This window comes from Sorex araneus, chromosome 1 (genome assembly GCF_027595985.1).
Source record: "Sorex araneus isolate mSorAra2 chromosome 1, mSorAra2.pri, whole genome shotgun sequence".
NCBI classification, from domain to species: Eukaryota; Metazoa; Chordata; class Mammalia; order Eulipotyphla; family Soricidae; genus Sorex; species Sorex araneus.
This window is the reverse complement of record NC_073302.1, coordinates 402,573,576-402,600,671: the sequence shown is the minus strand read 5'-3', so window position 1 is coordinate 402,600,671 and position 27,096 is coordinate 402,573,576. Positions and strand designations below refer to the sequence as shown.

At 39.8% G+C, this 27,096-nt stretch overlaps 1 protein-coding gene across 1 annotated transcript in view; it reads left to right on the top strand.

Annotated features, from left to right (window-relative positions):
• The window catches only part of FBXL13 (F-box and leucine rich repeat protein 13), a 223,426-nt gene that overhangs the window by 39,254 nt on the left and 157,076 nt on the right, over positions 1–27,096 (top strand). The window contains exons 8-9 of the mRNA XM_004602271.2: positions 21,261–21,356; positions 24,821–24,953. Of these exons, the coding sequence (XP_004602328.1) occupies positions 21,261–21,356; positions 24,821–24,953 (229 nt within the window). The remainder of the gene's footprint in view (positions 1–21,260; positions 21,357–24,820; positions 24,954–27,096) is intronic.

The following is a 27,096-nucleotide window of genomic DNA, read 5'->3' as shown; positions in this document are numbered from 1 at the left end:
AAAGATGGTGAGAGAGAAAGGGAGAAACAGAGAGAGAGAGAGAGAGAGAGAGAGAGAGAGAGAGAGAGAGGAGAGGATAGAGGATATCTGGGCAGTGGGTGCTCTATCACTAGGTGCAGTTTGCAGTTTGTTGTCCAGTTTGTATAAAAGGACAATGACATTTATACTATTGCCTTCATTTGTATCATCAGGATTGAGTGCACAGTTCTTCAAACAATGCCCAGTATACAATAGATGTCCAGTAGAAATGACTATTATCAACAGGTTGCATTTAAATGGGTAAACGTTGAAGCAGCTACTACAAAGGATGTTATGAGCTGGGCCATGTTGACTTCGTTAGCTTGCTAACGTTTAAGACTTTTGAAGATCCCTGGTAATGAGTAGGCATTTTCAGTGTCTTCTGTACCAAGAGATGGTGAGCTAGATGAACTCTGGGTTCACTTCTAGCTTTAGATGTTTAGGAATCTTGAATGGAAACAAATCTGCCCAAAGAGGAAAGTATTAAGAGTCAATACAGAACATCCTAGAGAAGGCTCCACCCATGTTATTTTCCCTATCTGGAACTCCCCCTCCTCCCCTCCCAGTGTTAGACTGGTGAAGGGACATATGGTGCCAGAATTTGAATCGGTGTCTCACACATGCTACTTCCCATTCCCATGGGCTAATTCTCTGGCCTTCTGTCTATATCTTGATTTGGGGGCCACACCCAGAGATGTTCAGGGTTTACTCCCGACTCTGTACTTAGGAATTCCTCTTGGTAGTGCTCCAGGGACCAGACTGGGATGCTGAGGATTGAACCTGGGTTGACTGCATGCAAGGCCTGCACCTTACCTATTGTACTATTACTCTGGCCCCCTAAATGGTTTTCTGTCGCACCTAAGGGCACTCAGGGCTAACTCCTGGCTCTGAGCATGGGAATACTCCAGGAAGGACTCAGGGAACCATATGGGATGCTGGGGATTGAACCCAGGTAGGCCGTGTGCAAGGCAAACACCCTATCTACTGTACTATCACCCTGGCCCATGCTTTCACTTTAATATTAACACAACCACTCTTTCTTTACATCTCAGTTTAAATGTAACCCATCAGAGACCTCTCTTGATTACCCAATCTGAAATCAATCCCTGCTTTAAGCTTCTTTTTCCCCTTTAAAGCACTTCTCATTGTAAATAACTTACTTTGCAATAATGTTCTTGCTTTTTTTCTGCATTTCCTACTGTATTGTCTCTATTTCCTTTTTGAGTTTAGGGATTATGTCTGTTTTTGATTACTTCTTTACTCTTAGAACTAAGAATTTAGCATATGCATATGTAAGATTTAATTTATTTAGCAAATATATTTAATGCTTACAATGTTGAACACTTTGTTTTGAGTTTTGGGTAAATAGCAGTGGGTTAGATAAATAGTTTTTCTTTTATGGGACTTTTAGTGTGAGTAATCAGGCAATAAATAAACAAAACATGAGAAGATGCCATACAGAATAAAATGCTCTGAAGGAAATAAATCAGAGTAAAGGATGAACAAGCTTAAAGGAAAAACAAAAGATTACACCATATGGTTCCTCAAGCACAGCCAGGAAAAATTCCTGAGTGCAGAGCCAGAAGTAACCCCTGAGCATGCTGAGAATGACCCCCTCCCCCCAAATAGAAACAAAACAAAGCAAACAAAAAGAAAAGAAAAACAAAAGCAAAGGCTATAAAAGTGAAAGTAAACTAGTGGGATTACACTAAGCCAAAAACTTTTAGCCCAGCAATTGAAAGCATTAATACAATGAATCTGCAACCTACTGGATAGGGAGGTTATTTGCAGATCAAGTAGTTGATGAGGGATCAATATTAAAAATACATAAAATCAAACATGACTCAGTAATATAACTGCAGACAACCCAATCAAATATTGGGCAGACATTCTGAATAGACATTTTCTCAAAAAAAAAAAAAGAAATCTTGTTTTCAAGAAAAGGTAGTTAGTATTACTGGTTATTAAGGAAATACAAATCAAAACCTCATAGCACTCTCCCCTGGCACCCATTGGAATGACTGTGATTGAAAAGAGAGGGTTGCGCTGCCACCAGGCACGAGCACTACAGCAGGTGTGTGGACCCCTCCCAAGCCTGCACTATACCTCAGCTTACTGGCACCTCCAACAACCAAATACATTAGTGAAACCAGAAAAAATCAAAAGGAATAACAAATACTGAGGACAATGTGGAGAAAAAGGGGATCCTTGCCTGAATGTGAATTGGTGCAACCGTTACAGAAAGCAGTACAGTATGACTGTTTCTCAGATTAAAAGCAGAGTTACCGGGGCTGGAGCCATAGCACAGTAGGTAGGGCATTTGCCTTGCACGTGGCCGGCCTGGGTTCGATTCCCAGCATCCCATATGGTCCCTCGAGCCCCGCCAGGACCAATTCCTGAGTGCATGAGTCAGGAATAACCCCTGTGCATTGCTGGGTGTGACCCCCGCCAAAAAAAACCAGAATTGCCATATTATTAAGCAATTACATTTCTGAGATGATAGCAGATAGAAACAGAAGCACTATGCTGAAGCACCATGCTTATTGCAGCATTGTATGGAATAGAAAAGCAGAGGAGAAAAAAATTATGGTATCTGTTTTATGGTTGGGTAAGATTATATCGTATGCACATATATAGCATATATGTAATGTGTACGTAAAAATACAGAAGCATACACATAATCAACAATAGAGAATACTATTCAGTCATAAAAATAAGATCTTGCTGTTTATGATAACATGGATGTACGTTGGGGGTATTATGCCAAATGAAGTACATCAGAATATATCAGTATAGAGACCAATACTGTGGTTTGTTTCAAGAAACAAGAGAGAGAAAAGCTGAGACATGAAACTGGGAGAAACATTTTAGGGGTGGGCCACAATGTGTTTTTTTTCTTTCTTTTTTTTGCTTTTTGGGTCAAACCCAAACCCGACGATGCACAGGGGTTATTCCTGGCTCTGCACTCAGGAATTACTCCTGGCAGTGCTCGGGGGACCATATATGGGATGCTGGGAATCGAACCCAGGTTGGCTGTGTGCAAGGCAAATGCCCTACCCACTGTGCTATTGCTCCAGCCCCAATTATTGTTTTTTTTTCTTTTTGAGAGGGCCACATTGTTGAGACCTTGTGTTTCCATTCAGGAGTTGGGCTTAAATTCATTGGCAATGATCTGACCGTCCCTGTCCCTGAAAGACTGCTCTCCTCCTGCTTTACTTGCCCTTGGTGGGTTATTGGAGATCAGTTAACTTTGGAGGCAAAGGGCCTTTCTTGAAGAATGAACACCAGAATAGCATCAGGGAGAACAAAAAGAAACCCCTATGTGAGACTTGAGATGGGCCTGGCATTGAAATGAACCTGGCCAAAGCACCATAATCCTGAACTATAAGTTAAGAGCATGGTCATGGACAAATTCTGTCATGATCCCAAAAGTAATAACTAGATTCAGACCCTGCTAGGGTTAGGAATGATTAATCTGGCCTGAGCACTGTAGTGCCCAGGAGAGCCACCCTACAAGCTCAATGTATCTCTTACTGGGTCCATACAAAATAACTAATATTAAGAGGTAGAATTAGGATGTTAATTAAGAATGTTAATTAAGTTATTGGACTAAGGGGGGGAGAAACACCCCTAAATGGTATTTTGCCCTTGAATGGAAGAAGGGCTTTCATATGTTAATCATGCTATGAGTTGGGGTGTGGTGTCTACTCCAATGGAGGGAGTTGGTGAGAGACTACAGAGAGAGCAGGGCAGCAAGATGGAGCACAGACAGACTAGCCAGGGGGACAGAGGGAGAAGAATGTAGGGGAAGAATGCAGGAGCAGGCATGTGGAGAGACGAGAGATGAGGCTGCGAGAGGAAGTGCGGAGAGATGAATGGGACAGAGGAGGAGACAGGAATGAGGGACAGTGTGAGACTAGAATGGGGAGCTTAGTGAGACTGGAACAGGCGCGTGGGGAGAATGGAATAAGTGGCAACTGATCATCAACCAGCGTGGCCCTCATTCCTCCTTCGCCTGCCCATGGCCTTGGCTGACCCCGTGGGTGAGCAGCCCGAGACCACCGAGTGCGGGTGGCGAGGGGGAGAGCCGCCGGGGTTCTCTTTAGCTGCCCCCATGATTATACACATAAGTAACTGGTTTTAAAAATAAAAGCAGACAATTCTTCTAGAAATAACAACCCCTCGTTGTTATTTTGACTAGGAATTGGGCACATGCAGAGCCACGCTACTTGTACATTTTTATATGTGCTGTTCATACATCAGGTGATGATTTTTGCACCCTAAGCTATTGAGGCTTGCATTGCCTCAGTTGCCGAGGTCCACATTCTGAGGTGAGGCACGTGAGCTCTGCTTGCAGTGCTCACTGCGAATCACCGTGATGCTCACAGACACACTTCTCAATTGTTTCATGTTCTGACACCACTCCAGCGGTTGTTCCATTCCTTTCTGTTACTTAGACACCCCTGGCTGTGTCTGGTATAGCCTGAAATCACTTGAAATTCATTGCATTTGGCATGAGTGGGACACTGGGGATCTGAACTTGAACTTATGACCACATGCTCGCAAGGCAGGTGCTCTAAGCCCCTCAGCTGTTCCTTGTTACCCTAAAATTTTAATTTGTATAACACTTAACAATACTATCCTAAAACCTGTCTTAGGATATTTACTACAAGTTACCTTACGATCCTTCCCCAATGCTTTATGAAATAGATATTTTTTTTGTTTTTCAAAGGGAAGAAATAATGTGTTGGAGAAGGGGGTTTAATCACAGTGGCACGATTAGATTTCAGTTGAGTCTATTGACTGAATAAGGCAAGTTTTTCATTTCTTTTTTTTGTGGAGAATGTGGATTATATTCCCTAGTATTTGGATGAAAGAAAATGTCACAGTTATTTATTCCCTTGCAGCAGGTCCATCTGCTTTATGTTCCCACCCACTTGACAGTACGTGGATTCAGTCTCATTCAGGAAATTCAATCCCAACCTCTCACTCCCAGCCCTGTTCTTGGGTTGTGCAAGAGCTTTGGAGGTCTCTCGCAGTTCTCATAACCAAGAGATAATGTTGGGCTTGAGAATGTGCTGGCAACTCCAATTATTCTGTCTGTGTTGCCTTGTTGTTTCGAGATATTTGACCTAGTCCTGACATGAGGATCTTTACCATGATGCTCAAAACAGATTTCTTAGTGGTCAAGTGTAGCCTTCCAGTGGCACCTCTAAGGATGGTCTGCATTAGAATTCAGCAGGTGTCTTCAGTTCTTTTTAATTTTTATTTGAATTTTGGGGGGAGGTGGGGAATCACACCCTGCCATGTACCATGACTTCTCCTGGCTCTAAGCCACTGGTGGGACTCTGGGAACCACTGTATGTGATGCCAGGTATTGAACCAGGGTTGGGCACATGCATGGCAAGCACACTAATCCCTGTAAAATCTTTCTGACCTCTCAATTATTCCCTAAATCTCCAGTTGTTCTCAACCCATTCTGGAGCCCTGCCCTGGCAGCACTTTTTCATGAATTGATCTTATTCCTCTAGGCTTATGAGTTCTTTGGTGGGGTTTGTTTGGCTTCTGGTGATCAGCAACTTCTACTATGGGTCTTGCCATGTAAATACCACTTAAAGGTTCACATGTTAGCACACATCTGAAGGGTAAAGGACCAAACATGATGGCCTCTCAATATCTGCATTGCAAACCATAATGCCCAAAAGTAGAGAGAGAGAGAGAAAGAGAGAGAGAGAGAGAGAGAGAGAGAGAGAGAGAGAGAGAGAGAGAGAGAGAGGAAAATTGCCTTCTGTAGAGGCAGTCTGGGGTGGGGGTGGCAGGAGAGACTGGGGGGGTATTGGTGGTGGGAAATGTACACTGGTGGAGGGATGGGTGTTGGAACATTGTATGAATGAAACCCCTTCATGAAAGCTTTGTGACTTTATCTATGGTGATTCAATAAAAAACAACGAAAAACCCCAGTGTCAGTACACAAACCTGGAAATTGCCTTTCTTTTATTTTGTTAATTTTTTGATAGTTATCAATACAATTTAATGAAGAAATGAAATAGCGCTGGAACAATCAGACTTCAAATGGGGAGAAACGCACCACAATCTCAGACCTTGTACTGAAATTAGTCATGAAAGAAAATGTCAAAGCAAAGCTACACAACTTCCTTCTAGAAGAAAGCATAAGGGAACATCTGTGTTTTCAGGGTATAAGCAGATACTTTTCAGAGATGACATGAAGAACACTGACAATAAGTGGCCTTAGGGGCAGAATTACATGCCTTGTCCCCAAACTCTGCAGTGTTTGACCAAGGTGTCCCTCAGTGTTGCTGGTCTCAAGCAACACCACACCACCAGCCCTAACATTGAGACATTTGGAAGAGTATTGTTGGGGGTGGGGCCCCAGAACCTCTAGCAACTAGTTGGGTACTTTCCTGCCCATCCTCACCCTCCATCCCACACCACACACACACACAGAGACACACACACACAATGAAAGGAAAATATGTTTGAATGGTACTTTTAACATCAAAGTTTTTCATTTGTGGAATATAAAGTAGCGTAATAGGAGAATAACACCTAAGGGTAGTAGAGATAAAGGCCAGGAGGGTGGCCCCGCAGCGTGGAAGCCGATTTCATGTGCTGGGGGGAAAGGCAGGTGGGATGGAGAAGAGACCACTATGCAAATGACTAAGCAAATGATGGTTGGAGGGATCACTCGGGATGGTGCTGAAAGTAGGTGATGGACCAAACATGACGGCTGCTTAGTGCCTAGGTTGCAAACCATGGCACCCAAAAGGAGAGAGAGAGAGTAGGAGAGAATGTGTCTGCCACAGAGGCAGGAGGTGGGAAGGGGTGGGGGTGGCGGGAGGGACACTGGAAACATTGGTGGTGGAGAATGGGCACTGGTGGAGGGATGGGCACCCGAACATTGTTTGATTGAAATTTTACAAAAATTTGTATGTCTGTAACTGTATCTCACGATGATTCATTAAAATTAAAAAATAACATTAAATTTTTCTTTTTATTAGAAAATATTAAGCAAATAGAAAAACAGGGCTGGAGTGATATAATGCATAGGGTGTTTACTGCTTTTCACATGGCCAATCCAGGTTTGATCCCCAGTATCACATATAGTCCCCTGAGCACTGTCAGGAGTGATCCCTGGGTAAAGAACCAGGAGTATTCACTGAGCATTGCCCGGTGTGGCCCTCCAAACAAAAACAAACAAAACAGTAACAACAAAAATAAACAAGTCACAAACTGAAAGAAAACTTCCCCAATACATTTATCTGAAATTTTTTTTTCTTGGTTTTAAAGCCACACCCCGTGGTGCTCAGAGCTACTTTGCAATGGACCTGAGCATCATGCATGCAAAGCACATACTTCTTGAATTATCACTCCAGTCCCCAAATAACTTTTATAAAGAATACATAAGATAATCCTGTAGCTTCCCTTTATGGCACTACCATTCAGACATTTTCCCAAAGAAATAAATACATAGACATGAAAATGTCTTTATAGCTGCTCTAGCCATCATAACCTCCAAACTGGAAATTCCCTTAATATCTATAAAAAGGAATGAAGATGCAAGCCAGCATCATTTTATACAATGTGAACAAACTAGAGGCACATAACCACCACTGGAAATTGCCTTTCTTCTGAATTACTATAGAAAGAGAACAGTGTGAAGTGTTCAATGTTTCTGTAAATGATTCACCAAGTGTTAGGTCAAGTTCAATATGAGCTGATTGTCATACTTTAGTGTGTTTGGTGTTATACCTACTTTTATATTAAGTGCTTAGAGACTAGGCTCATAGCTGGTGGTTTCCTCTTGTTTCCTGGTTGTGGTATTAAAAGCAAGAATTAAGTTAGGGTTTGTTTGAATCTAAGTCATTTCCCCAATCTCCATAAAGGATAAAATAATATACTTGAACTTATGTTGAACCAAATGTCGAGTTCTTTCTCTGAACTGGTCAGCACCTTTATCTTGGGTCTCTGCTAGACATAATAATAGTTCATGTGATTCCTGTTCAGTTCTATTTTGTTGACTTCATTTCTGATGCCAATATTTAGCAGGCTGGCTATGTTGTCTAGCCTTCTGGAATTCACTGATTTGATAATCATGACGCTTATAGTCTTATTCATGTTGAAAAAATGTTGAACGCTGATTCTGTCCTCACCCCATTCTTGGACTCATTTTGTTACGCTGAGTTATGACATGCCTGTCTGCATCTGAGTTTTTATGTTTTACTCTTCCAATTTCTCACAAGGTTTAATAGTGTATGGAAGATGGTATTGGAGGTTATGCTTGGGGAACTCTCAGTCAGGAGCATGAACAGACAACTGGTACAAAGTTTGGGTGGGGGGAGTGAGGAACAGACTGTCACAGAGCTATTTCTGTAGGGCACGACCTCCAGGATTTGGTCAGCTGCCCACATGCAAGCCAGCTGGTGGGCATGGGTGAATTCAGCACAGTGATGGGCCATGGGAACTGTCAACACGTGGGGACCTTAGTGACAGGATGGTGATCAGACACAGGGCATCAGATAGGCATTGAGGGTTTCTCTATGAAAATAAGGGAGAACTAAGAGCAGAACAAGCGATGAAGAACCCAATTCAGATTAGGGTTGACAGCAAATAAAAATACAGGGTATCCAGTAAAATATAAATTTCACCACAAAGACATTTTTAGGGATAAATTTGCCTTATATAGTCTTTGACTTATATGTGAAGCAGTATGAAAAACATTTACTTAATATATAAAATACTTTTGCCTATACTACATAAGTAAAATATGCAAAAGTATTTTGCATATAAATACCTTTATTTATTAAACATATGCTATATATTTTAAATTTACATACTATAAATATTATATTCGTAGTAAATATTTTAATTATTTTATGTTACATATTGAATTTTAATATTATATTTTATATAATTTAGATATAATTTTTAAAATATGTAAAATAAAAGCCTGAAAGAAGTAACTGAGCTTCCATGTGACCCAGTGATCCCACTTCTTGCCATCAAGCCTCAAAATACAAAAAGACATCAATTTGAAATGATGCCTTGAGTTAAATTTCAGGTACTGCATGGTCTCCTTCCCCCAGCACAGGGGGGTGTGGCATCCATACAAAAATAGATTAGATAGTGTGTTCATGTCACATAAACCCTGAGAATAAATGAATTTTTGAGGTACAGGATTTAATTTATTTTTCTTCTTAATTCTAGAAGGTGAGTCTTAAGAACTTACTGGATTTAAGAAATACTCATGACTTGAGAAAGGCTTAGAAAACCAGCTGTAGACTATGGTGGCTAATTTTAGGTGTCCACTTGAAGAGTTATGATTGCCCAGATATTAAAAATTATTTTGGGGCATGTCTGTGAGTCTATTTCTTCATGGGATTCAGTTGTGCATTAACTAGACTGAAAGCAGATGATGCTCCTTGGTGAACCCCCGAGAAGGTTGGAAATAGAATTAGAGAATCCTCCTGGTCTTCTGAGAACAGCTCAGACTCTATCTGTGGAACTGCCATGGACTATTTTGGTTCTTAGATTCTGGGATTCACACTGGAATGACTCTGGACACTCTGGTTTGCTCACTGTAGTTTATACTTTATCATCATGGAAATTAGCTGCTTATAGTGAAAACATACAATATGTATGAACAGTGTATGTGCATATATAGTTATCAATATATATTGGTTCTATGTATCTGGACCAAATGCAGGGACAAATGAAGGAAGCAGAAAACTAGGGATGATTTCAATGTAAGAAATGGAGGCCCTAGTGCCGGAGAGATAATTTAGGTGTTAAGGCATTTGCTCTGTGTGCTGCCAACCTCAGTTCACTGGGTATGGAGCAAAAACTAAAAAAGATTTTTTGAATCGAAACCAGTAACTTTATGTAGTATCTAACTTTAGGGATGCATACCAAGGTAATTGCTAATAGTCTAGGTGTTGTAGTTTAAATTTTCCATCCCGCCCCTCCACCACATCCCCCCCACCCCAGCTTCCCTCCTATGTCCCAGACTGAACCCTTGGCAGACATGTAACAAATTTATTTCATATTACTTGGTCCAATAAAGGAATGGAAAATAGGAAACAAAGAAAAGTCAATTTGTGATGATTAATTTCTATACATTTTTAACATTTTCTAACCTAGTAGGGACAATCATAATCACCATTAGAGAGTGCCATACTCAATGCCACATGATGGGAAGTTTCTCCTGTCCCTGAAAGGAGATATTTTAATGATTCTTACAAAGTTGATTTCATAGCTATGAATTCCTGAAGGTGTTAACTGTTTGTGAAGCTTAGATTGTATATGGTGGGGTTCCAGAGACATCTCTGTCTGGCACTGATCCATTTTGGGATTCAATTGGAAGTCTCTGGGCCAGTGCTATTGGTATGCTAAGATGGTACCTAGAGGCACATTGTGGGCTTGACAGTCAGTCTGCTGGGTGGGCAGAGACCTGGGAGAGACAGCCCAGGTCCTCTGCCTCCATGTGGCCTAGAGATTTACTCCTGGAACCCGCACATGGCGAGGTGGGGTGTGGGGGGAGGGAAGAGGCTTGCTAGTGGAAGCTCTTGGTCGTTTGGAGTCCATCTGGAGTAGGCAGTGAGAGCACACCTGCTCCATCTGGGGTGCCCTGGTGAAATTGGCTCGGTATGGGGCACTGTGGTGTCTTCCAGAACTTGCTGCTGTGTCTCTGAGCAAGGGCTGTTGGTGTGCTAAGATGGTGCCCGGAGGCAAATTGTGGGTGTGACAGGCTGAAATATTTAAGATTAAGTTAATTGGAACCAATGACATTCCCACAAGTAGTGGATGAGGATTAGTTTTTATAGCGACAAGAACACTGGTTGATTTTTGTTCTTTTTGATGGGTGCCAGGTCTACTGGCTCTGATAAGTGATGGAGAGTGTTTTTTTCCATGTACCTATTAGTCATTTCCATGGGTTCTTTGAGGAAGTTATGAGCTCATCTCTTCTCCCTTTTTTGGATGGGGTTGTTTTACTTGTTAAATTTTATGCAAGTGCTTTATATATCTTGGATATTAACTCTTTTTCAGTAATGAGAAGTCAGAAAATATTTTCTCCCAGTTTGTGGGGTGTATTTCCCTTCTGGACAGTGTTACTTTTGCTTCTTAATTTGATGTAATCCCACTTGCTTATCTTCACTCTCATTTGCTTGACCAGTGGAAATGAGTCACTGAAGATTCAGTGTCATGAAGGGGTAAGCCTATGTTTTTCTTTATATAATCTGTGGATTCATGTCTACTATTGAGGTCTTTAATCTATTTTGAATTTCCTTTTGTGTGTGGTATGAGACAGGGGTCTGAGGTTTTTTTTTTTAAATTAAATCACTGTGAGTTACATAGTTACAAAGCTGTTCATGATCGGATTTCAGCCATACAATGTTCCAACACCCATCCATTCACCAGTGTACATTTCCCACCACCAATGTCCCCAGTTAATCTGGGGTCATCTCTCACCTCCTACAGCCCGCCTCAATGGCAGAAACTTTTCCTCTTTCTGTCTCTCTCCTCTTGGACATTATGGTTTGCAATACATACCATTGCAAGCACTGAAGTACTTACATTCTTCCTCAACTACCTAGAAATTGAGCTTCCATATGACCCAGAAATACTGCTTCTTGTAATATACTCATGGGAATATTTGTTCCTTTACCTACTTTCATTTTTTAAAATTTATTTTAATTTTTAATTTTTTAAATTTTTAAATTTTTAAATTTTTTATTAGTGAATCGACTATGAGGTACAGTTACAAACTTATGAACTTTTGTATTTGCATTTCAGTCATACAGTGATCCTTTACATCCCTCCACCCGTGCCCATTCTCCTCCCGCAATGTTCCCAGTATCTTTCCCACCACCCCCACCCCAACCCCCACCACCCTTTTGTTCTTTATCTTTTTGGGTCTTGTAGTTTGCAATAGAGGTATTGAGTGGCCATCATGTTCGGTCTATAGTTTACTTTCGGCACTCATCTTTCAACTCGAGTGTGTCCGCCCAACATCTTCTACTAGGTATTCCCTTCTCAATCTCAGCTGCCTTTTCCCCCAGCATGTGAGGCCAGTTTCCAAGCTGTGGGGTAGACATCCTGGTTCCTATCTCTACTACTCTTGGGTGTTACTCTCCCATTCTGTTACTTTATATTCCACAGATGAATGAGATCTTTCTGTATCTATCTCTCTCTTTCTGACCTATTTCATTCAACATGATACTTTGCATGTGATCCACTTATATACAAATTTCATGACTTCATATTTATTTATTTATTGAATCACCATGTGGAAAGTTACAAAGTTTTCAGGCTTAAGTCTCAGTTACACAATGCTTGAACACCCATCCCTTCACCAGTGCACATATTCCACCACCAAGAACCACAGTAAACCTCCCCCCGCCACTTCCCCACCCCCCATCCCCCCACCCTGCCTGTGTAGCTGATAAAGTTCACTTTACTTTCTCTTTACTTTGATTACATTCAAACAAAAAACTCGCTATTATTGTTTGGAGTTCCCCCCCACCCAGAGTTGGACCAGCTGGAAAGGAAGCATTTGATAATTTGTTTTCCATTGCAGAGAATGAAGAGATATGAGATCATGTGGCCACAATAGTGGCCGCAAGGTTTTGGATTTCTGTATTTTAGTCTTTAGTAATTAAGTCCAGAGGAATTTCTGCCAGAAGTTGCATCATTGCTAACTTGTACCTCTCTGCTACTTTATATTCCACATATGAGTGCAATCTTTCTATGTCTGTATCTTTCTTTCTGACTCACTTCACTCAACATGATACTTTCCATGTTGATCCACTTATATGCAAATTTCAGTCATCTGTTCTCAGGCACTCAGGTTGTTTTAAGATTCTGGCTCCATCTTTTCTAACAGTTGCATAGTATTCCATTGTGTAGATGTACCAAAGTTTCTTTAACCAGTCATCTGTTTTTGGGCACTCCAGTTTCTTCCAGATTTTGGCTATTGTAAACAGTGCAGCAATGAACATATAGGTGAAGATGTCATTTCTACTATACCTTTTTGCCTCTCCAGGATATATTCCCAGGAGTGGTATTGCTGGGTCAAATGGGAGCTCAATTTCTAATTTTTTTGAGAATTGCCCATATTATTTTCCAAAAGGGCTGAACTAGTCGGCATTCCCACCAGCAGTGAAGGAGAGTCCCTTTCTCCATACATACCAGTTGCTTTTGTTCTTTTGGATGTGGGTCAGTCTCTGTTGTGTGAGCTGATATCTCATTGTTGTTTTGATCTTTATCTCCCCGATGATTCATAATGTAGAGCATTTTCTCATGTGCCTCTTAGCCATTTGGATTTCTTCTTTGAGAAAGTTTCTGTTCATTTATCACCCCATTTTTTGATGGGGTTGGATGCTTTCTTCTTGTGGAGTTCGACCAGTGCCCTGTATATCCTTGATATCAACCCCTTATCAGATGGGTATTGGGTGAATATTCTTTCCCATTCTGTAGTCTGTCTTTGTATTTTGGTCACTGTTTCTTTTGAGATGCAGAAGTTTCTTAGTTTAAGATAGTCCCATTTGTTTATCTCTGTTTTCACTTGCTTGGCCAGTGGCATGTCATCTTTGAAGATACCGTTAGCTTCAAGGTCGTGGAGGATTTTGCCAACCTTGTCTTCAATGTACCTACTTTCAGCACACAGTTCTTATCCAGAGTGATCAGTTCCAACTATCATTGTCATAGTGGTCCCTTTTCTATCCCAAATAACTTCTCCATCCCTTGAGGCAGGCTTCCACCCATGAACCAATCCTTCTGACCCTTTTTTTCTACTGTCCTTGGGTATTAGTCTCATGCTATGGTTTTTTTTAATATTCCACAAATGAGTGAGTTTCATTTGTGGAATATAAAATTTATTCTGTTTATTCTGCATCTGTCCCTCTCCTTCTGACTCATTTCACTTAGCATGATACTCTCCTTATCCATCCATTTATAAATGAATTTCATGACTTTATTTTTCCTAATAGCTGTGTGGTATTCTGTTGTCTAAATGTACCATAGTCTCTTTATTCAGTCATCTGTTCTCAGGCACTCAGGTTGTTTTAAGATTCTGGCTCCTGTGAATAGTACTGCAATGAACATAGGAGTGCAGATGGCATTTCTTTTTTTTTGTTTTGTTTTTGTGCCCACGGAGTATATTCCAAGAAGTAGTTTTGCTGAGTCATATGGAAGCTCAGTTTCTCGTTTTTTGAGGAATGCTCAAAAGGCTGGACCAGTGAATTAATTTTTAAAAACATCTAAATGACCAGTTTTCCCATTACCATTTGTTAAAGAGACTTTTCTTGCTCCACTTCATACTCTTTGCTCTTTTGTCAAAGATTAGTTAGATATCCATGTATCTGAGTGTCTATTTCTTGACTCTCACTCCTATTTAGCTGATCTAATAGTTTTATTTATTATTTATTAAAAATTTTTTTGCTTTTTTTTGAAGGGGTTCCCACCCATCAATGCTCAAGGGTTACTCCTGGCTCTGCACTCAGGAATTACTCCTGACAGTGCTCGGGGGACCATATGGGATGCAGGGGATTAAACCCAGGTCAGCCACATGCAAGGCAAACACCCTCCCCACTGTGCTATCGGTCTGGCCCTAATAGTTTATTTTTATTTCAATCTATGCTGCCTTAATTAATATAATTTTAAAATATAATTTAAAGTTGTGGAAAGAGAAGCCTCCCATCTTCTTTTTTTCCCCCTAGTAATGCTTTGGCTATTTTGAGTGCTCTATTACTCCATATAAAATTTCAATACCATTTGGTCTATGTCATGGGTGATTTTATAGGGACTACGTCAGATTTGTATGATGTTTTGGATAGGACTGCCTTTTTTGGTTATATTAAGCTCTCTAATCCAGAAACAGGGATGTATGTTCATTTTCTTTTATTTTTATTTTTGTAGTAATTTATAGTTTTCTTTGTATAAGCCTTTCCTTTGCTAAGCTTATTCCCAAGTACTTGATTTTTTTAGATGTAGTCTTGAATGGGATTTAAAAATATTTCTTTTTTTTCTGGAATAGGAAACTTTGACTTTGTACTGTTCAAATTTCCATTTTGATTTTATTTTTTTGTTTTATTTATTTTATTTTATTGAATCACCATGACAAAAGTTACAAAGCTTTCAGGTTTAAGTCTCAGTCATATAATGATCAAACCCCCATCCCTTCACCAGTGCACCTGTTCCTTCACCAAGAACCCCAATATACCTCCCTCCCAATGCCCCCCCCCCTGCCCCGCACCTGAGTGGCTAATGATCTTCACTTTATTCTCTCTAGACTTTGGATACATTCAATATTTCAACAAAGAACTGACTATTATTGTTTGGAATTTTCCCCCAACAATCAAACCTGCTGAAAAGGCATCATTTGATAGTTTGTTTTGCATTGCTGAGAATGAAGATTATAGGAGCTCATGCGGCCGCAATAGCAGCCGCATGGTTTTGGATTTCTGTTGTTTTAGCTCAGTTTACAGTCTAGATGCATTTCTATAAGTCTCTCGGTGCCAAAATGGGTTAGTAAATCTCCTGGATCATAGTCTTTTTTTATTTTTTTAATTTTTTAAAATTAAATTAAAAATTTTAAATTTTTTTTTATTTTTTAAAGTAATTAATTAATTTTTTTATTGAATTGAATCACCATGTGGAAAGTTACAAAGTTTTCAGGCTTAAGTCTCAGTTACACAATGCTCAAACACCCGTCCCTTCACCAGTGTACATATTCCACCACCAAGAACCACAGTAAACCTCCCCCCCAACCCCCCAGCTTCCACTCCGCCTGTGTAGCTGATAAATTTCACTTTACTTTATCTTTACTTTGATTACATTCAATATTTCAACAAAGAACTCACTATTATTTTTTGGAGTTTCCGAAAACAATATGAACGACTCTCAAAAAATTAGAAATTGAGCTCCCATTTGACCCAGCAATACCACTCCTGGGAATACATCCCGGAGAGGCAAGAAGGCATAGTAGAAATGACATCTTCACCTATATGTTCATTGCAGCACTATTTACAATAGCCACAATCTGGAAAAAACTGGAGTCCCTAAAAACAGATGACTGGGTAAAGAAACTTTGGTACATCTACACAATGGAATACTATGCAGCTGTTAGAAAAGATGAAGTCATGAAATTTGCATATAAGTGGATCAACATAGAAAGTATCATGTTGAGTGAAGTGAGTCAGAAAGAAAGAGACAGACATAGAAAGATTGCACTCATATGTGGAATACAAAGTAGCAGAGAGGTACAAGCTAGCAAAGATGCAACTTCTGGCAGAAATTTCTTTGGACTTAGTTACTGAAATACTAAAATACAGAAATCCAAAACCTCGCAGCCGGTATTGTGGCCGGATCATAGTCTTTAAGGAGCAGAGGGGCCGTGTCGTGCGTGGCTGCTCCAGATCTCATCTGGGCCGAGGGCACTATTTTGATTTTAGAGGAAGAGAATGCTGTCATTAAACAACTGAGTATACATTTGGACAAATTTTACTTTAAATGGGTGTTTGGAAAATTTTGATGTCTCTTAAGGAAGTTTGTTAGGAAAAGTGAGAGACATTGTCATTATAAACTCTCAGATGGTTTTTAACTGAAAAATGTCCAATAATTTTTCTTTGCACATTTGGGGAAATAGAGTTTATATGATGGGGATTAAGTTTTATTTGTTAAAATGTTTTATAAATAAACCTCGCCTTAGGCAGGAGCAGTGTAATATTCTAAAATGGGTTAAAGTTTTGGCACAAAGTATGTAGAGAAACAAATCCTAAATTTAGACAACCGAAGAATGAAACCCAGCTCTGGATAACTAAGTATCATAGACTGAGTGTTCATAACCCATAGATTAAAGTTTCAACTAAACCCAATGGGAAAGTATTGGGGAGGTGACTTGAGATAGTAATTAGTTTTAGGTCAGGTTATATGGCCTTAGAAGGAGAGGAAAAGATGCCAGAACTGCTTCTTTCTGCTGTGTGAGACATAGTGAGAAGGCAGCTATCTGTAAGCCAGGAAGAAAGCCATTGCCAAGAACAAAATCTCCCAGTACATTTGTCTTGGACTTCCCAAACTCTAGAACTCTGAGAATAAATGTTTATCTCATTTAACTTTTCCAGGTTAAGGCATTTTGTTATAGCAACCAGGGCGAAGACACTTATATAACCTACTACATATAATTTAATCTCTCTGCTCTTCAGTTTCCTGACTTGCATGATGGGGCTAAGGATTCATGGGTCTAATGTTTATGAACCAGTGTATGTTTGCTGTACAGATTTTTGAGCATATTTCAGATCTTAATTTAATTCCTTTTATTATATTTTCCAATCCATAATCAGAATGTTGCCACTTGTTTATATCTTATTTAATTTTTTTCAGTAATATTTTGGAGTTTTCAGTATATTAGTGTTGTAGGCTTAAAAAAATTAAATTTTTTTTGTGGGGGATAGCACTCCCAGTGGTATTCAGGGGACCATGTAGTGCTGGGGATCAAATCCTAGATTCCCTCATGTACTTCCCAGCCCAGACATACTAATCTTGCACCTGCTAAATTAACTATACGCCTGGGTATTTATTTATTACTTTATTTAAACATCATCATTTATAAAGTTATTCATAATACAGTTTTTAATGATATTCAATATTCCAGCACCAATCCCACCACCGGTATTACCTTCATCCCATCTTTGTCCTCATTGTTCCAGTCACTTCTTAAGTCTGCCCTCTTAGCAGGCAGAAAATAATTTGTTTTACATTGCTTATTACAACTAAATGGCTAATGAAATGATCAAAAAACACTTAATTAAAAGAAAATTTATGAAAATTGTTATATCTCACATTGGTTCATTAAGTCATTTGTCTGAGGGATTACAAAGCTGTTGTTGCTAGTTGAGACTTTTGTGTTATTATCTTTTTTTTGTTGAGCTTAGTTGGCTTCATGTTACTTTCCCATCTTATTTAGTGTGCTCCTACAGGTATTGTGGAATTTGGAGGCATCTTGTGGCTGTATATGCAGCCACACTCTCTAGGAACTCCAGGATCTGTAGAACAGGGCCAATGGATGAGTTTTATGTGACAAAAGGGATGTGGGTGGGAATGCTTGGGCTTCTGGGAGTAAGGGGGGTGGAGGAGTATGGGGGTATTGGGGGAGACTGCCTGTCCCCACTCTGTAAAGACCCCAGAGTTTTCAGACTGGAAAGGAGTGTCCTTGGAATTTTTGTTGGTTTGGTTTCTCTATAGAGATTAATCCTGAAGCATGGAGTCGGGCTGTTGGCATGACGGCTGCTGTGCATGGTGAGTGTGATTTCTAGGGCTTTGGCAGGGTGGGAGTTTGATCCCCTCCCACCTGCCAAGGATGCCCAGAGTTTTCAGGAGAATTGTGTGCCCATGAGTTTGTGCATCTTGGCTTGCATCTCTCTTGAGATTTATTCAGTTATGCATCTGAAAAGCTGGGCCAGTGGATGGTTTGCATGGCAGCAGTTGGGGGCTGTCAGGTATTTCATTCTTAAATGAGGTGATTAGAATGAAATGTTTTAGGCATTCAAAGAAATAATGAACACTTTTTGTTTTTGATCACATCTGGCAACGCTTAGAGGTTATTCCTGAATCTGCACCCAGAAATTACTCCTGACAGTAAGGGGTGCCTGGGATTGAACCTAAATCAGCTGTGTGCAAGGCAAGAGTCCCACTTGCTGTACTATATCTCTGATCTCATCATGAACACTTTTCGTATCACCACCCACTTCCAGAAATAAAATTTAACACAGAGAATTCAAATATCTTTGCCTGCTTTCTCTTTTCTTATACACTTGATGTTTGTGTAGATTGTGAGTTTAAATCTTACACTTCTGTTGTTGCACCAGGGAACCCAAAGGGTGGTGCTACCTGGATTGATGTTGGATGTGAGGTTGTGCCAGGGATTAAACTCATGGCTGTGTGTCTGTAAAACCAGAGCTATACCACTGTAATATCTTCAGGCCCATATTTTTTGTGGGTCTCCCAAGTGGAGATTAAGGAACCACTTCTGGTGATTCTTAGAAAACCAGGTTAGATGATTCAATGCCAGGGCCTGAGGATATGACAGTGCTAGAGGCAACTAGGGTGATACCTGGCAGTATTCAGGGGCCTCCTCATTCACTTTCTATGGGAAGGTCATCTGCTTCAGTCTGTACAGAGAGCAATATGGAGATCTCAAAAGATAAAATTAGGAATAGAACTACCACATGATGCAATGATACCTCTTCTTGGCATCTATTTCCAAAACATAAAAATACTAATTTGAAAGCATGTATGCACAACTATGTTCATCTCAGTGCTTAGTATAATAGCCAAGATATTCATTTATGGGTGAATAGATCGAAAAGTGGTATATATACACAATGGAATACTATGTGACTCTAAAAAGAGCAAAATTATGCAGTTTACCACAACATTGATGGAACTAGAGGATATGCTAAATGAAGTCAGAAGGAAAGGGACAGATACAGAGTTATCTCTTTCATACATAGGACTTAAACATACACTGCAAGTTACCAACAAAGGGCCAAAAGCAACACAATAGAACTGACCCACAGAATTGAGTTTGGGGCTGGAAGTTAAAAGGGAAGGTCATTGGGGTCTTTGGGGAAGGGAGGATTAGGAATGGGCATAATGTTGGAATTAATGTATGGTAAACCATCACTAACAATATTGTAAATCATTGAAACTTAATTAATAAAAAGTGTAATAATAAAAAACCATAAAATTAATTAAAATGAGCCTGACTTTATAAAGACTGAGACCATAGATATTTTTCATGTCCTTCTAAAAATAGCTAGTTGCTTTAGTGAAATTGTGTTTTGTAAAGTAGAAAATTGGCTTGTTATAGGCTGTGAATAGGGAAAACGAAGAAGAGGTTGGTAGCAAAGAACATTTCAGTTAAGAGAAACATAAATCTGAAGAGGAAATAAAACTTGTGACTATAGTTGATAATATTGTATCAAAGCATTAAAATTTGCTAAAAGTGTAGAACTTAAACATTCTCACAAAAAAAGAAAGGAAGGAAAGAAGAAAGGATGAAAAGAAAGAAAGAAAATAAAAGATAAATTTGTGGAGTAGGCTGGAGAGATAACGCATTTGGTTCTGATGGCTGAGCACTGCTAGGTGTGATGCCAAACCTATGTCTGAACCCAGTGGTGAGGTACATAACATGCTAATCAACATATATAGCATGCATGTGTATCAATATGACAAACACTTCTAATGGTACAATTCTGTCAGCTTTCCTTTAAGAAAGATGAAATTAAGAAGTTTTAAGGAAATATTTTGAAAGTTTGTTTTAGTATTTACTGACATTTCTTATCAAGAGAATTTCCAGATTTCCCACTCTGACGTTTTCCAGAAATGGAAACCACATAGGTTTCATTGATCTTTTCCATGAATCCTATAACATTAAACTGAATCCAGAGGCTGGAGTGATAGCACAGCGGGTAGGGCGTTTGCCGTGCACGAAGCCGACCCTGGTTCGAATCCCAGTATCCCATATGGTCCCCTGAGCACCGCCAGGGGTAATTCCTGAGTGCATGAGCCAGGAGTGACCCCTGTGCAATGCTGGGTGTGACCCAAAAAGCAAAAAAAAATCCCTCTCAGTTCTGCAAATAATTATTGAATCATTTTTTTACGTACTGGCTATTACGTAGAGAACCCACTTATTTAAAACAATTTTTGGGGGGTGCCACACTCAGCAGTGCTTAGGGTTTACTCCTGGCTCTGCTGCTCAGGGATCACTCCTGGCAGGGCTCGGGGGACCAAATGGGGTGCTAGGGAACAAAACCAGATTTTCCATGTGCAAGGTAAGCATCTTACTTGCTGTATTATTTTTTCCAGCTCTTATTTTTATTATTTTTTTAAGAGCCAAAATTCCTATTTATTCATTTCTTAAAGTTCATTTCTCTATGAAATCTTTTCTGGCCCTGGATTTTTCAAAAATCAGAATGCCAATTTTTTAGAAATCTGCTATCTTCCTCTCGTCTTTATTTCAACTACTAATTTAAAAGATCATATTATATCAAAAGCAATAGCAGCTAAAATCTTGAACTTCAAATAAAATTCCAACCTTCAGGTAAAATTTCAGCACTTACACTACAAATGCAGAGTACTTTATCATTGTTAATGAATAAACCTTTGATCTACTGATATCAAAATCCACATTTCCATAATCATATATTTCTTCTCTTTGAGTTTAGATTATTTTCTACCTCACTATAAGCGATGTGACAATATGTAGTCAAGTTAGTCGCTCCTGGATGTCAATGACACAAATGAGATCATTGTGGCACAGTGTAAGTAGATATGATCTAAAACAATGTTTTTGTTCTAGTTCTTAAAGGAGAATGGACAGCTCCAAAGCCAGTTATAGTGGAAACTATCTTCTCTTTATGTGGCCACCAGCTGGTGTGTTGTGTCTCTTTTTGTTCAAGCACAAGTTTGAAGGAGAAGATAAAAAAGACAATAATGTTATTTTAGGCATACTATAAGTATTTTCCAAGTTGAAGTAGAAATGAATTGATTATTTTTTGGTTGAAACAAAACTATTATTATGTTAATCATGCTTACGAATGCCTAACTCAGAGAATAATGCCTAACCTAGAGAAATCCAAGTATAGTGTTTGTATAGAACCTGGGATGTATGAAAATAGCTATTATTATTGGGGGGAAGACATAACAAAGCAGCACAAAATATGGGGCTTTACCTAAGCTGGGTGAAGACTAAAACTCGAATCTAAAGCTTTTTTGATGGGTTTAGTGTGCTTGTGTTATGGGAACACAAATGCTCATGTATCTTCATAGTAGAATCTGGAGGTTGCTATCTCACTACCTCTGTACTATTGGATTTTATTTAGTTTTTGAAGACAATGTTCATGAAAAATGAACTAGTCCCTGACATTCCATTTGCTCTCAATGGAATGAACATCTTCAAATGCAGCGACTATGTGTACCTGGGTTGACAACTCAACATGAGGAACGACTTGGCGCCAGAACTGCGCAGGAGGAAGAGAGCAGCGTGGAATGCCTTCAGGAGCATAGAAGAAGTTAAGAGGATGAAGAACCTCTGGCTCTGGGTATATCTTTTTGACTCTACTGTTTTTCCTGCACTAACGTATGCCTCAGAGACCCGGGCCCTACGCAAACAGGATGAGAACGCTATTTGGGTCTCCCACAGAGGAATCAAAAGAGCTATGCTTGGAGTATCACGTTTCACTCAAGTGAGAGAAGGAATCTGGAATTCCAACCTCTGTCAACAATCAAGAATCAGGGACACTGTCTCGTTTGCCAAGGCGTCCAAAATCAGGTGGGCTGGACATGTAATGCGATTTAGAGATGACCGCTGGACTAGATCTGTTACCAACTGGATTCCACGGAACGTCAAAAGACTGCGTGACCACCCACCTATGAGATGGTCAGACTTCTTTGTCAAAACCCTGAATGAACGGTTTGAGGCTCTATGTGTTCCTGGAGCGAGCAGACACTATTGGGCTACACTAGGACGAGACAGGGACTAATGGAGATGTTACTGGCGCCCGCTCGAGCTAATCGAAGACAAGTGATACAAGTGATTTTTTCCTTCAGGTGTTAGGGATTAAATCCACGGCCTCATACAAGCAAAGCAAGTACTCTGCCACTGAGCAGAGTACTTGCCCCTTGTGCTGTTGTCATGCCCTAGACCATCCTAAGTTTCTTATTCCAAAGTGACAGTAAGGCAAAGTGTCAAAAAACACATATAAAAAAAAAAAAGCAATCCATTATTCTCTTTGCTATTTCTGGGTTGAAACTTCCATCTCAACAACAGTCATCATTTATGTATCAACCACAAATGTGTTGCCTAAAATCCAGCCAACAGCTGACCTCAGCACTTCTTAATCAATAGAGAACTATTACTACCAAATGCTCCGATTGAGCTATGCTAGGTAATTGGGGTAATTCTGCAAACATTAAAAACGAATAACCAAGTAAGAGGGGCCAGAGGTCCTAGTTCTAGAAATCAACTCTCACCTTTCTACCCCATCAGAGCACCATCCAGCCCAGTCATGGCTGCACTGTTCTACTCTCATTCTATGCAACAATGACAAGAAGAAAAGTGCTTCTGACTTCAATAACTCATCCTGACAAATTCAGTATTCCTGTCATAAGTTTATTTTTAGTTTAAGGAACCAATTCTCAAGTTTTGACTTGCATCAAGATCCTTAAAGAGCCTTAAAGCAGGGGCTGGAGTGATAGCACAGCGGGTAGGGCATTTGCCTTGCACGCGGCTGACCCGGGTTCAAATCCCAGCATCCCATATGGCCCCCTGAGCACCGCCAGGAGTAATTTCTGAGTGCAGAGCCAGGAGTAACCCCTGTGCATCGCCAGGTGTGACCCAAAAAGCAAAAAAAAAAAAAAAAAGAGCCTTAAAGCAGGTTTCTGATTGCCACCCCCAGCGTTTCTGATTTAGCAGGTCTTGTGCCGGACTTGAAAATGAGGATTTCCAACAAGTATTTCTGGCTGCTGCTGGTACTGCTGGTCTCAGGACCACATTTTGAGAACCATGGTTTAAATAAATAAATGTCTTGCTTATGTGGAATATTTAGGATGTTGCTTTAATTTTTCTTTTTGAAAAGCCTGCACAGAAGGAAAAAAAATGAATCCAAATGGTTTGGAAGAGAAAGAATATGTAAAATATTAAGATCAGGACAAATCCTGCCGAGTCTGGCAGAAAAACCAGCACCAGGTTTTTCAGAGTCCTCACTGGGTAGAGATGGAGAAAACATGAGCACATGGCAGACAAGAGCAAAACCAGGATAGGAAGTTTCTCTTTCTAGAACCCTGTGCTGTCCTTTATTTTCAATTATTTTTGCCTCTGCAGATGCCCAACGTGGAAAAAATTTAAAAAACAACAACAACAGGGGTTGGAGCAATAGCACAGTGGGTAGGGCATTTGCCTTGCACGCGGCCGACCCAGGTTCGATTTGCAGCATCTCATATGGTCCCCGAACACCGCCAGGAGTAATTCCTAAGTGCATGAGCCAGGAGGAACCCCTGTGTATTGCCGGGTGTGACCCAAAAAGAAGAAAACAAACAACCCCCCCCCAAAAAAAGACCTAGCACCCTCCCCAACACCAACAACAAACCATTTTAGCCCAAAAAATAGCTTTATTCAGGTACTTTAGGGAAGATGATTATGAAGTTTACCTTTTAGTTGAAAAAATATTAATGCTGTGAAGTCAGTGCTACTGTTTATCAACAGTATTGATAACTATTGATAACTCTTATAAGCAACCTTTTTTTTTGCATGCAACAAGTCAGGAACACTCCTGTCATTCTTCCTCTTTTTTCCTAGAACCACCATCTCTGAATTTTAAGTTATAAACAAGCTATTAATACTACATATCCTAAGTTATGATTTTAAAGTCCTTGGCTGTATTCCTGGGGAAAGAAAGGACAGATACAAATTAATAATGAACTATTATGCAGTCATTGACAGTGAAATGGTAGGGGGGTGCAGACCCAGGGTTTCCCTAGGATGCTAGGAGACATACATACTTCTTCAAGACAACTGGTAGGGTAGGAGGTGGATGTGAGACCCTGTCCTCCCAGCTATTGGCCTTGACTAGACATTTAGAATCTTTTTGTAATTAAAATCTTGAAACAACCACAAATAACTAAATGATGTGATGAAAGTTTAGTGTTTAGTATTTTAAAAATAGTCAAAATTTTATATGCAAAAGATCTTTCTCTGTTCTAAATACTGTTTATTTATCCTTTCCAGATTGATTTTTCTGCAGTAAAAACTAAGGTCACAGAAAAATGTATAGTGTCTACTTTGCAAAGATGGCGGCTAAATGTGATACGTTTGAATTTTCGTGGTTGTCATTTTCGATTGAAGACATTGAAATCTGTCAGTAAGTGTACTCACCATATCTTGCTTTCTTGCATTTTTTACACAGTAAACATAAAGTGTAAGCGAATGGAAACTTTCATTATAGTCTTAGACAGTAAGATTGCCATTAGAACCATTTAATCAACAATATGGATAGTCCTTCAAAGACTAGAAATTGAGCTTCCATATAACCCCGCAATACCACTTTTGGAAATATATCCCGAGGATGCAAAAGAGTACAGTAGAAATGACACCTGTACCTATATATTCATTGCAGCACTGTTCACAATAGCCCAAATCTGGAAACAACCCGAGTGCCCTAAAACAGATGACTGGTTAAAGTAATTTTGGTACATCTACACAATGGAATACTATGCAGCTGTTAGGAGAGATGAAGTCATGAAATTTGCTTATAAATTGATAAATATGGACAGTATCATGCTAAGTGAAATGAGTCAGAAAGAGAGGGACAGACATAGAGGAACTGCACTCATTTGTGGAGTATAAAATAACATCACATGAGGCTGACACCCAAGGACAGTAAATACAAGGGCCAGGGGTATTGCCCCATAGCTGGAAGACTGCTTCATGAGTGGAGGGGAGAAGGCAGATGGAATACAGAAGGGCTTACCAAGAAAATGATGGGTGGAGGAACCAGTTGGGATGGGAGATGCATGCCAAAAGTAGATAATGGGCCAAACATGATGACCTCTCAGTGTCTGTGTTGCAAGCTATAATGCCCAAAAGTAGAGAGACAGTATGGGGAATATTGTCTGACTTAGAGGCAGGGGGATGATGGGAAAGGGGGGGTATACCCGGGATATTGGTGGTGGGGAATGTACATTGGTGGAGGGATGGGTGTTTGATCATTGTGAGATTGTAACCCAAACATGAAAGCTTGTAACTATCTCACAGTGATTCAATAAAATTTAAAGAATTTTAAAAAAAGAGAGTAATGAGGGCTTTTCCAAGAAAAAAAGAACCATTTAATCATAGCCTATGTGATTTATCTAGTTATTCCATCCATTCTTTTTTAAAATTAATTTTAATTTTTTTGCGGTGCAAGGATTTGAATCCAGGGCCCCACACATGCCAAGGCAAGTGCCTACTGCTAAACTACATTGCTGACATTTGTCTATTCTTATTAACCTCTTTATTATTTAGTCTAGCATTTGTCTATGTATCATCAGATTACCTGTTAAAAGAGAAATGAATATAATTTCATTTTAAAAATTGTAACAATAGAGAGTAAAGCAAAAATTTCTTTCTTTCAAACCATATACCTACTCACAGGCACTCAATGCTATGTCTTCTGTTTTTCTAAAACGCATGTATAAATATGTGATCAAAAATACATCATCTAGCACTGGAAATTTAACACAGTGGGTAAGGCATTTGCCTTGCATGCAGCTGATCCTCTTTGATCCCCAACACCTCATATGGTTCCCACTCATTGCTAAGTAGAGTCCTGGAGGTCGTTAAGTACCATAGTATGCAGCCCCAAAGATCCCTGATCATTACTGGGTATGGACCTGGTGGTACCCAAGAACTGCTAGAGTGGCCCAGGGAGTCCTTGGGACCACAGGGCTCAGGCAGCACTGTGCCCTCAAGCCCTCATATGGAACAACTAATCCAGCTGGCCACAACTTGCAGGAGAGGCTCCCAGACTTTCTGAGCATTGCTTGGGAAACCCCCAGTTTAAAACAAAACCTTCAGATCTTTATTTTCCAAGGGGTATTGGGACATACCCACTGTGCTTAGGGCTTACCCCTGGATCTGTGGCAGGGATCACTCCTGGTGGTGCTTCAGGGACCATATATGGTGCCAGGGATCCAACTAGGATCAGTGGCACTGAGGCAAGCACTTTAACTCCTGTACTATCTCTCTGGCCCCACAATTGAATTTTCAAACATGAAAGGGAAGTTTGTATTATATGTTCTTATCATCTTTCCATGCCATTAAGTTTATATTTTCTTTTATGTCCTAATAGTCTTTCCATGCCAGTACTATTCATCTAGTAATTTTTTTTAAATACTTAAAATCACCCTCATACTATGGCTATATCTTAATTTGATTTTGTTTCTAAGAATGGACATGGAGGAAATGTCCTCATTTTTCTAAGCTGCTTTACACTTTCATTGTGATATGTGCCTTTAGCTCTCTTA